General features: G+C 36.3%; 1 protein-coding gene across 1 annotated transcript in view; it reads left to right on the forward strand.

The window, feature by feature from the left end:
* SPRYD7 (SPRY domain containing 7) overlaps positions 1-12,560 on the forward strand; it is a 28,919-nt gene that overhangs the window by 518 nt on the left and 15,841 nt on the right. The window contains exons 2-3 of the mRNA XM_036746537.1: positions 3,288-3,404; positions 8,696-8,862. Coding sequence (XP_036602432.1) covers positions 3,288-3,404; positions 8,696-8,862 — 284 coding nt within the window. The remainder of the gene's footprint in view (positions 1-3,287; positions 3,405-8,695; positions 8,863-12,560) is intronic.

Consider the following 12,560-nt stretch of genomic DNA (forward strand, 5'->3'; position numbering starts at 1 on the left):
GGGTGTCTGTTGCCTGGTGGATTTCGCCCCTCACCCCCCGGGGTCTGGCTCTGGTGGCAGGTTTGGGGGTCAGAGGTCGGGGGCTAGGGGCAGCTGCTGCTGTCCACCGAGGCTCAAACCGAGACCCGTGTGCTTGTTTTCAAAGGGTTAATAATCTTTGCCATGACAGTCTGTTGGCCTTACCCATTTGCGGAGTGTGCCGTGCTGGTGTTCTCGCTGGTTTCACCTGCCCCCAAAGTCAGTCAAGTCAACAAACATCGATTAAGTGCCTACTGTGTGCGTGCCATAAGCAGCAGGAGATACCAAGAAAGACACTAGACAGCCCTTGCTTTCAAAGAGCCCGCAGTGTAGTGGGGGGTTGTGGGGGGGGGGGGGAGACCGTATACAAACTACTTACAAACAGGATAAAATGGAGATAATCAGGAGAGAGAAAGCACTTGTAAATTATCCCTGCCCTCAAGAAGCTTACAATCCAATGGGGGAGACAACATGCAAACAACTAAGTGTATATTGTGTGTGTGTATGTGTAAAGGTATATATGTATATGATAAATACGAGATAATCAGTGGAGAGAAGGCACTTGTAAATTGTCCCTGCCCACAAGAAGCTTACAGTCTCACAGGAGAGACTATGCAGACAGCTACCTACAAATGAGATATATACAGGAAAATTAGAGTTTTGGGGATAGGCAGAGTCATTCAGGAAGATGGTGTTCTTCCCTTCTAAGGATTTAATGTGGAAAGCTGAAAAAATCGATGTATTCATAATAGAAACCATTTTCCCACCTGATTTTTTGACTATTAGCCTTTCTTCAAAGCCCTCCCATTTATTTTCCACCCTGCTCATTCTCATAGCTTCCTCTTTGTCTTTTTACTTTGTCTTCATGCAACCTTTCTCTCCACACCTTTTGATTTAATTCTCCCATTCTTAAAAAGTTTTCATAATGTTCTGTCCACTAAACCTCACTTCATCTTTCTCTTAATCCACCCTTTGAATGTCACATCACTCACTGAGCCTTTACCAATGGAAGCTAACCCACAGCTGCTGTTGTAGTTGAATCTCAAGACTCCATCCTTTTTGTTCAGCTCTTTTATAGTTTTCTACTTAATCCTTTAAGTAGTTTATCAAGTATCATGAATTCAAATAGTTATCTTTATGTGGATTTAACCAAATATATTTCTGTGTCTTAGATTTACTACATCTTATATAGAACTACATATCTCACTGTCTGTGGTAGACTTATAAAATGTCTGTCTCCTGAAATTGAACGTTACAAAGACAAAATTCTTAATTTCCAACAGATCTTTCTCGGTTACTCTTAGCAGTTTTTTTGCTTTTTTCCCTATCTTGGTGATACTCTTTCTGCCTCACTCCCCCCGTCCTGCCTACACACAATAGACACTCTTAAGTCTGATGATGTTTGCCACTGGATCAATATTAACACCTTTACTAGAGTTTATGCTTTGGAATACATAGGAGAGACCGTATTGTAATTAGGTCTTTTTGTTACTTCAAGGAAAGAAATGCCATAAAACAGAGTCCTTGTTGGATCCATGCTAGGCCATTTCTTTTGAGGTAGTCTTTAAAGTGCCAGTATAGCATCCCATATTGGGGGTGGGGAGTGAGGGTGAGATACTCACTTGAAACAAAAAACATTTAGAACAAACAGATTGTTATTGGAGAAAGAATTTGTCAATGGTACTGGAATTTTAAAAATTTTTATTGGAGACACTAGGTGCTAATGGTTCTCTAGTAAACACTGTTCTTAGTTTTGTATAATTTAAAAGAGAATAGTGCCTCTGCCATCACTGCCCCATGCATTTTTGTTGAGACATATATATGATCCGTCTTTGTGTATCCACTGGTATCCATGGAGTATCAGGAGAACTAGCGGGAGGGCCCCAGCCTGATGAGTGACCTGAGATCTGTAGAGGATACCTACGTAGGATGTTCATAGAATGAGAAGGCATGCAGAAGTTTGGGTGTGCATCATTGAAGGGGAAAGTACCCACACTGATGACATCACAGGTCCAAATATCTAAGTATTCATAGGTTCATTGATTTAGAGATAGAAGAGATCTTAGCCATCTAAAGTCACTAGAAACCATTGTTTCTAGCAACCGGTTCTTATAAAAATGATATAATCCCAATATCCTTGACAAATTCTCTTAAATAATGTATCAATCCCCCACCCCCACATTTTACTAATAAGGAAACTGGGGCCTACAGAGGATGAGTGACGTATCAAAAAATAAGGTAATAGTTACAGAAGCAGAATTTGAACCCAGATTCTCTGACTCCCAATCCCATTATTTTCACTGTGCCACATTGCCTCTGTAATGACTCAGAGAGCTGATTCTATTTCTGTCATTAGCATTGTACCCTACTTTGCCCTAGTATTTTTCAGGAGGAGTCCCATCAAGAATTCGCATGTCCACATCCTATTAAGCTAGTGATAATGTAATGATATTACCAAACCCAAACTGTGGCAGCATTCCATAGACATTGAGTGGCAACCATTTTCTCATTCTCACATCAGCAGCGTCACATTTCTAAAAGTGTACTATCCCATAGTTTTATCAATTCTCTTCTTATTCCCACATGCACATGCTTTTCTCAACCAAGATTTAAAGAATTTATATAGTTTTACAATGAACAAGTTTCATTACCAAAATTTAATGTTTTCCAAATCAACCTTCTACAAAATATATTTTAAGCTAAAATATGTATTTTTAAAGAGCAAAGTACATTTAATGATGGAATTACCAGGACGTTAAGCTGCTTGTTTGTAGTATTCTGTAATTAACAGCTGTCTTAATGAAAATTTGCTAAGTTATATGATTTCCTTTGAATATTTATTTAGTGGTTTACAAGCACAGATATCTAAAGCATATTTGTCTCTAAACTATCCAATATAACTGTTGGCTTGAAAAATTAGGCTTATTAACAACACGTTCCTTAGCATTGTTTTTTTAAGCTATATGTATTAGTTTAAATTAAATTGTTTAAGTGACTGGCTGACAACTGGGTTTGTATAGGTTATTTTTACTCTGGAAGATTTTCTAAGTATTAAATATAATTTAGAGAGAATCTTATTTACTTTATGTGATCAAAATTAAATAATATTTTGGTTTCTGTCAACAAGTGACTTATATATAAAAGTTGAAATAGGTATGTTTTCTATCTTTTCACAACATTGTAGAATTGTTTTTCTGATGGCTAATTGAAATGGAAAGCATAATTGTATTATGTTTTTCAGTGACTAACAACTTTGTATTTTTATTTAGGAACAGATGTTGTCATTGTCAAAAATGGAAGAAGGATATGTGGGACAGGAGGTTGTTTAGCCAATGCACCTTTGCACCAGAACAAAAGCTACTTCGAATTCAAAATCCAATCCACAGGTTGGTTAAGTTTTATTCTATAAAAAGCCCTAAATATTGAGAATAATTACCAACAGAGGCAGTAGAGGATTTTTTTGGTCTATAGGATGAGTACAATGATCATTTTCATTGATCAGGCACATGGTAAAAGAAAGGGACATCAGCCTTATGCTTTCCTCATAACCATAGGGTATGAAATAGTCCCATTTTACAGATGAAGTGATGTCACAGTTTTGTCATTCAATAAAATGATTCTTGTGAACCTTAATGGGATTGAACTTGCTGCAGCTCTTTTGTTAAAATGCCCTAAAACAATCAGTTTAGGGTTGTGACAAAACTTGGAAAACTTCAACCTCATTTCTCAATCTAGAGTGTGTTTTTTTTAATTTCAAACTACTTTTACCTAAATAACCTTCATTATGGCTACAGTGACTTAGAACAGTATTGCGTTTGGAGAAGGGCAGCATGATTAACATTATTCTATTAGTCTTTAAGTTCTCTTCAACCTCTCTTATACACTTAAATTAGATCTTTGATCACATGCTACATAATTCTGTTCCCAGTCATGAATTGCATGTATATAGAACATTTGTCTGATGTTTGTTTTCAACAGTTATTTTAAAATATGGAATTTTTTAAAAAAATTATTTTCAAATTACATGTGAAAACAATTTTTAACATTCATTTTTTAAGAATGTGAGTTCCAGATTCTCTCTCATCCCACCTCGTTGAAAAGGCAAGCAATTTGATGTAGATTATGCATTTGCAGTTATGCAAAACATTTCCGTATTAGTCATGTTGTGAAAAAAAAATACAGACCAAAAAATAAATTTAAAAGTATGCTTTGGTCTGAATTTAAATTCCGTAAGTTCTTTCTCTGGAGGTGGAAAGCATTTTTTATCATAAGCCCTTTAGGATCAGTTTGGATCTTTGTATTGCTGAGAATAGCTGTCTTTCATGGTTGATCTTTGTACAATATTGCTGTTACTGTGCAGACTGTTCTTGTTCTGCTTACTTCACACTGCATCAGTTCATATAAGTCTTTTCAGGTTTTTCTGAAATCATCCTGCTTGTCATTTCTTGTAGCACAATAGTATTCCAGCACAATAATATACCAAAACTTGTTCAGCCTTTCCCCAGTGGATGGGTATTCTCAATTTCCAAATCTCTGCCACCACAAAAAGAGCTGCTGTAAATATTTTTGTACGTATAGGTCATTTTCCTTTTTAAAAAATTTTTATTTTTATCTTTTTGGAATATAGACCTAGTAGTGGTATTGCTGGGTCAGAGAGTATATACAATTTCATAACCCTTTTGGCCTAGTTCTGAATTGCTCTTTAGAATGGTTGGATCAGTTCACAGCTCCATCAGCAGTGCATTAGTGTTGTAATAAAATACGGAATTCTTAGTGTGTATAAAATAAATCTAAATCTAGATTTTTTTCTTTTTTAGGTTTTGTTTTGTCAGTTGGCTGCTTGTGCCAAAATGCCTTTTACTCCCTGCTTATCTGTTTTTGCTTTTGCTTGCTTTGAGATCATGATCACGACCCCTACTTTTTTTTGCTTTGGCTGAAGGAAAATAGATTCTGCTCTAGCCCCTTATTTTAACTCTGTGTGTGTGTGTCTTTCTGTTTTAAGTGTGTTTTTTGTAAACAGTATATTGTAGGATTCTGATTTTTAATCCACTCTGCTATCCATTTCCATTTTATGGGTGAGTTCATCCCATTCACCTATCACAGTTATGATAACTATTTGTATTTCCCTCCATCCTATTTTCCCTCCTGCTTCTCTTTCTCTTTTTGCCCTGTCTCTCCTCAAAAGTGTTTTGCTTCTGACCACTGCCTTCCCCTGTCCACCCTCTCTTCTATCAGCCCCTCTCCTTTTCTTTTCCCCTTCCCCTCCTACTTCCCTGTACGGTAAGATAGATTTCCAAATCTGAGTGTGTGTGTATATTATTTCCTCTTTCAGATAATTCTGATGAGAGTAAGGTTCAAGCATTGTCGTCTTCCCCCCTCCTCCCATCTTCCCTTCTGTTGTAAAGGTTCTTTTGTGTTTCCTTTATGTGAAGTAATTTATCCCATTCTGCCTCTGTCTTCTCCCAGTGTATCCCTCTTTTTCACTCCTTAATTCTGTTTTTTTGTGTATCATCCTGTCACAGTGAACTCACATCTGTGCCCTCTGTCTACATGTACTCCTGACTGCCCTAGTAATGATAAAATTCTTAGGAATTACAAGTATCATCTTGCCATAAAGGAATGTAAACATTCTAACCTTTTACTTGGTAGGTGATTCTTGGTTGTAATTCTAGCTCCTTTGCCTTCCAGAATATTATATTCCAAGCCCTCTGATCCTTTAATGTAGAAGTTGCTAAATCTTGTATTATCCTGACTGTGGCTCCACAATATTTGAATTATTGTTTTCTGGCTGCTTGCAGTATTTTCTCCTTGAGCTGGGAGCTCTGGAATTTGACTATAATGTTCCTAGGAATTTTCCTTTTGGGATCTCTTTCAGGAGGTGATTGGTGGATTCTTTCAATTCTGTTTTACCCTCTGGTTCTAGGATATCAGGGTAGTTCTTGACAGTTTCTTGAAAGATGATGTTTGGGTGCCTTTTCTTTTAATTATAGCTTTCAGGTAGTCCAATAATTCTTAAATTATCTCTCCTTAATCTGTTTTCCATTTGTTTTTCCAGTGGGATTGTTAACTTTTTCATCTATTTTGTAATTCTTTTGATTTTTATTGTTTCTTGGTGTCTCCTGGAGTCATTAGTTTCCAGTTACCCAATTTTACTTTTTAAGTTCTTTTCTTCAATGAATTTTTGTACCTCTTTTACCTACATTTGACCTCTTTTACATTTGGCCAATTCTGTTTTTTAGGTATTATTTTCTTCAGCATTTTCTTGTTCTTCCAAGCTGTTGACTTTCTTTTCATAACTTTCTTGGATTACTCTCGTTTCTTTTCCCAGTTTTTCCTCTAGCTCTCTTATTTTATTTCTAAAATCTTTTTTGAGCTCTTTCAGGAATTCTTTTTGGGCCCATGACCAATCCACATTTTTCTTTGAGGCTTTGCATGTTGCTGTTTTGACTTCATTGTTTTCTATTGAGTTTGTGTCTTGATCTTCCTTGACACCATGGTAACTTTCTATGACCATGGTATTTTTTTTTTGTTTGCTCATTTTTCCAACCTGTTTCTTGACTTTGAACTTTATGTTAAAGTTGGACTCTGTTCCTGGTGTGTAGGGGGCACTGTCCCAAATTTCAGGTTTTTCGTGCTGCTGTTTTCAGAGCTATCTCTGGGGGTCTATAACTTTTTTTTTCCAAAGTAGTATGATCTAAGGAGAGGTGTGCTCACTGCTCTTCTGGCCTGTGCTTTGGTCTATGAGCAACCACAAGTCCTCTTTTCCACCCTGGAACTCTGTCCAGGGTCCTCACTCTTGCTAATGCTGCTCCTTGCTCTGGGACCATGATCTGGAACTGCATATAGGTTATGCGATAGTCTCACACCCAATGCCAGCAAAGGGTCCCCTGTAATCTCCTTCTGACCAGTTGTTGGTCCCCCTTAATGGCTATGGGCTAAGGACTCCAGGGCTCAGTTGTCCCCAAAGCCTACTGCTGGCTTGCTAGGGCCTGTGCTGGAGTTTTCCACTCTCACCTCAGTGAGAAGACCTTTCCTGCTGACTTTCCAAGTTGTCTTAGGCTGGAAAATTGTTCACTCAGTCCTTTTGTTGGTTCTGCTACTCTAGAATTCGTTTTGAGATGTTATTTTAAAGTTATTTGGAGGGGAATTTGGGAAAACTCAGGCTAGTCTTTGCCTTCACTCTGTGGTCTTGGCTCCGCCTAGCTCCAAAATGCCTTTTACTTACTTGAAGCCAAGACTTACTTTGAAAACATTCAATATGTATTCAGATATCATATAACTGATAAAACATTTTAAAACTCAGTTACATTCAAGGTGTTAGGTACAATTCCATGTCATATGAACTTTGTCATTCATTCTCTTCCTCCTGGTATATTAATACCTATTTCAATACTCTAAGCATTTGTGGTTTTGTTCACTAAATGCTGTGCCGTGACAGAAGTGTAACTGCCCACAGATTGCAGTAGATTCTCTTTGTGAATTGCTGTGGCTGTAAAAAAAACCTGTCTCCAGCCTTCTGGCCTATCTAGCCTCTCCAAACTGAGGTTGATTCATAGATTGTAGATACAGGATCCTTTTCTGGCCCTTGCCAGTGTGGTAGACCCTGCTAAGAGAGCATGTGCTTAGTGTTTAAGAATTCAGTTCTCTCTCTGATGCAGTGAAGCATTAGGGTCAGATTTCAATGGTGAGGTGATATTGATGGTTTACAAATATTATTTTACTGTATACAGTAGGAGAAGGTGAGACACAGGGGAACTGAGGATCAGAGGGGCAGAGCTTGAAACAATTCCAGGTTTTTTTTGCTGGTCTAAGTGTTTGGTTTTTTACACTTATTACACCCTTGGTTCTGAATCTGTTGATCATGGAGCCATGGGGCCCTCAGAATTATTATGAGGAGTTTTCAAAGCCATATAAGAACCAACATTATCTTTTGTTTTAACTTAATTTTCAATGATACAGTTTATTTTTACATCTGCATCATTTGCTATTACATCTCTTCCCATCTCCCAGAAAGCTTCCCTGGTTAAAAAAAAGAAGAGGAAGTAGGAGAAAAAAGGGAGATGTATCCTTCTTTCTATTCTTTAGAGTTAAGCTTCTTGGTCAGTATAAACTGACAACATTCATTTTAAAAAACATTGTTGTTTTTTGCGTTGACATTGTATTCAAATGAATCATTGTATACATTGTTTCCTTACTTCTGCTATCTTTATTTCCGTTAATATAACTCTGTGCTTCATTGTAGCCTATATATTCATAATTTCTTACTGCTCAGTACTATTCTATCATATTTATATGCCAAAAAACTTTTTAACCGTTTCTCAGTCAATGGACATCAGTTTCCAGTTCTTTGCTACTATAAAAAGTTAAGCATCATCATTTTGGCCTTTATTTTAGTTCTAATGTTATATGTGGTATAGGTGCAGGTACTATCATGGAAGCCTGCAAAATTATTTTAAACTGAAAGGTTGAAAACCATTGTGTTCAACTATAATACAAGGGTTTTTATTCTGATTTTTTTTTAGTGTGCGTAGATTTATTGGTACTTGAGATTTATTGAAATAATATATTGTTTAATTTTTCAAAATATTATTTCTTTCAAAATGAGTGCACCTTAAAATTTGACCCATTTCCACAGTTCCTTCAGTTCATTGAGTTATTTCCAATATTATGCTCTTAGGGATCTGGGGCATTGGAGTTGCAACTCAGAAAGTTAATTTGAATCAGATTCCACTTGGCCGAGACGTTCATAGCCTTGTGATGAGGAATGATGGAGCCCTCTACCACAATAATGAGGAAAAGAATAGGTTGCCTGCAAACAATCTTCCACAGGAGGGAGATGTAGTGGTGAGTTTCCTTATGAAATTTGTTTTCAAAATAATTGTATTTGGATTACTTTTAAGACAATTCATATTTTTGTGTGAGGAGATTATATTTGAATGCCAGTACTCAGTGATAGGGGCTGGCAAACTATGACGTGTGCCAAAAATAGTGGCTGTGCTGTTTGCTCTTCTCTTGCTAAACTTGCCTTTAAGATTACTCCTGGCCATGAGTCATTGGCACAAACTGCTTCCTGTTTGGGAGGATCAGTGGCAGGTTCTGACATGTATTAACCAGCCCTATCTCTGGCATTTCTTGAAGGAAAGGAGCAGAACCTTGCCATAAGATTTTACAAAGGTTGCTGACCATTGTATTAGGGTGTCATCATAAGTACTTCTGAGACTGGGAGCTTGTTTAAGAAATATACAATTTTGCTTAATTTGCATCTGCAAGATTTTACTTCATTTGCTTAATTAGCATCTTTTAGAGAATCATACCATCTTACCTGAGAAATTGGTCTTCATGGGGTTAAAATTTCTTTCATCAAATTTTCATAATTGTGTAAATACATAGAACAGTGATTTCAAAACTTGACTGTATTTACAATTGTTTTGTTGCAAATACAAGCCCAAACTATAAAGCATTTTTACTGTTTTCTCTCCTTTACAACTCTTTCTTGTTAATATTTGGCACAGATTGTTTTATAGTTTGGAGCTTTTAGGAGCAGACTTCCTAGAGCAGGGACACCTGTATTCAGGAAAGATTTAACATCACCCTTGTATATTGGGCTCTACTAAAGTCAAAAATATTAGCTTGGTAGAAACATTTAGTAAACGAGACAAAGTTTACAGCAAAGGTAATATAGGTAAGGTAAATCTAAGAAGGTTATCAGAAAAGGAACAAAGTATAGAAACCAGTTTAGGGCAGATGCTGTTTTCCTTCATTTTGCTGTTAATGAAAAACTTTTTAAGTCTTATAAAGGCTTTGAAATTCTTTTTTTAAGGAAAAATATGATGGAAAAAGATTTTTTTAAAGAGATGAAAGGTTTTAACCATTTCTAAATATCTACTTTTCCCAGGTTCCCCATTTAAATGTTATACAGTAATTGGTTCTGTGTTTGGGTTTCATTTATTTAGATCAATGCCAGATGTCCACAGCATGGAACATCCTTTCTCAATTGGTTATTTTTTAGGAGACAATCTTGAAGTTAAATGGATACTGTCAACCTGTTTAGACTACAAAGATGAAGTTAAAACATAAGAAAGGATAATAAGTAACAAATGTTTTTCTTTGTTGACTCATTGAACCTTATCCTTAACTTGGTCTTGCCCTCCTGTCTTTACTCCCTTGCCATGAAAGTCAAGTTCTGAAGCTGTGCTGACTGACATCACAGACTGCCAGATTTAACCAGCTGTTAGTGAGCCAGTCAACATGATCAAATCAGACCTTGAGCTTTTGTGCCAGTTTGGATAAAAGGAGGACCAATGAAGATGAAGTGTATGAAGGGTCAAGGAATTAAAGAGTAAAACATTTGTTACTTGTTATCTTTCCATGTTACGGTAACTTCATCTTCATAGCTTAAACGTTTATAATAGTTAAGGACAAATTTTGCCAAATTGCCAACAGTAGCATAGGAAAAGTAGAATGGATTGCAGGGCCAGAAAAACATTTTCATATGTGGACAATGTTTTAGCCTATATATACTTTGTTCTGCATCAAGTTCAAGAAAACTAAGCTTTCTGTATCTCGCCGGATAAATTTCAGAAATTTATTTCTACAGTGTTCAGTCTTAAGAACTCTGCTTTAGGCACTCAGGGTGAAGTTCCTTAGGCTTATTGTTTTCTCTCTTATGTATAATTTTTGAAGAGTATAAGTTTTATTCTAAAAAAGCATTTTCAATTTCAGTTTGGAGAATTTTATTTATAATACACATTTATATAAAATTTCTGTGTAATTGATGATGAATCTGAAGCATATGGAATGGAGCTGTTTTTTGTCAGTGATGTCAATGTCATAATGCTTATAGACAGAACTGATTTAGATAAATACGAAGGTTTTGTTTTCATTTTGGGGAGAAGTGAGAGAGAGTAAATAAATGCTTGTTAATTGAAAAATAATCATAACAGTTTTTTAAAAGAATTGGCTTGGACTCAGAAATATGTTTCTCACATCCTTATCCCCTTTTTTCCTTTGGTGGTGTAATATTTGTTCTCACTTTATAAATTTGGGTTTGTGAGGCTAGCTCTCCAGATTCTGTTTATTTCTTCTTAGTTACTTTGCCTACAGTTAGGCAGTGCTGCCACCATGTGGGCAGTGGTTTTTGTTATGGCCTCGTTCTAAACAGCTGTGTTCCTTATACATGTAAAAAGAATGGTGTACTTTTCCATTCAGTTATGCTTTTTATATAAAAGTAGAATTCTTTACTAAAAAAAATTAATTGTGACTAGATATCACTAATTACTACTACAAATGAATCACATTTAAATAGGTTATATGCACTAGAGAGCAAAATTTAATATTTTCTCAGTATAGTACTGAGATACGATTAAGTACATTTTTCACTAAGCAGTCACTGCTTACTCTAAGATTTGAGTAATAACATTTCTTCGCGCCATACTTTGAGAACCTTCACTTAGATTTAGATTCCAAAAGCAAATTCCAGGGATGGCATAAGTCACAAACTACTTTTCCTCTGGCTGCTAGTCCTTGGTATATGATCTGGATTAGGCAGAAGGTAGGCAGGGCCATGGCATCAGCTCCTGGTGCTGTAGGGCACCCTCCATAGGCTTCCCCTTAGGCAGTCCCACAAGACAACTGCCAATGTGTAATTTGGAGAGAGAGGCCATGAGGCCCCATGGTGAGGGTTCTTTCTCGTAGTTTGCCAAGCAGATTTCCATTCCTGCCCCGACTCCCATCTGGTATTTGTGTTCTGAAGACAGTTGGTCCTTTATCAATTAGTTCTTCTCCCCAGAGGAGATAAATGACTTGTTTTTAAAGGGGACCATACCCCTTTCTTTTAAAAGGACCAGCACCTCTTTCCAATTACAAGAAATTCATGCTAATAAGAACATAACTTGTAAAACTTTTGATAAAAGAAACATTTAAAAGAAGCATAAGGATTTTGAAAAAATCCACAAATGTACTTAATCTACATTTATCAGGTAGTCACAACAAATAATCTTTTTATGTGCATCATTTGAACTGAATTTACTTAGAAGAAAATGCTTTTTAGTTACTCCTATGATTATAGTTTTTCTGGAAACAAGGTTTAAGATAAAATTTAATTTTTTCCTTTTATCTTCTAGACTATTCTTGCTTTTTCCCTTTTTATAGCTTTGGAGTTTTCCCAGCTTACTTTAAACCCACATAAGCTTTGTAATATAGCTGACCTTTTTGAAATTAATACTGATTTCAAAAGACCCAAGTTCAAATCCCACCTCTACTCCCTGTGTGGCTCTGGGCACTTCCCTTGGCCTCAGTTTCCTGATCAACATAAGACGTTGGACTCAGTGATCTCTGAGGTACCTTCTAGGTCTAAAGCTGTGATCCTGTGTTCATCATTTTAATTCATTTTTACGTAAGGTTTTAAACTTTACAGAGCACTTTCTTCATGATCACTTCATGAGGAAAGTTGTACAATTACTATGAACCAAATTTTATAGATGAGAAAATTATGTCAGTGACTTGCCTTGGGCTACACAGGCAGGAAATGTCTAAAGTTGAAT

This window comes from Trichosurus vulpecula, chromosome 2, assembly GCF_011100635.1.
Source record: "Trichosurus vulpecula isolate mTriVul1 chromosome 2, mTriVul1.pri, whole genome shotgun sequence".
In the NCBI taxonomy this organism is placed as follows: domain Eukaryota; kingdom Metazoa; phylum Chordata; class Mammalia; order Diprotodontia; family Phalangeridae; genus Trichosurus; species Trichosurus vulpecula.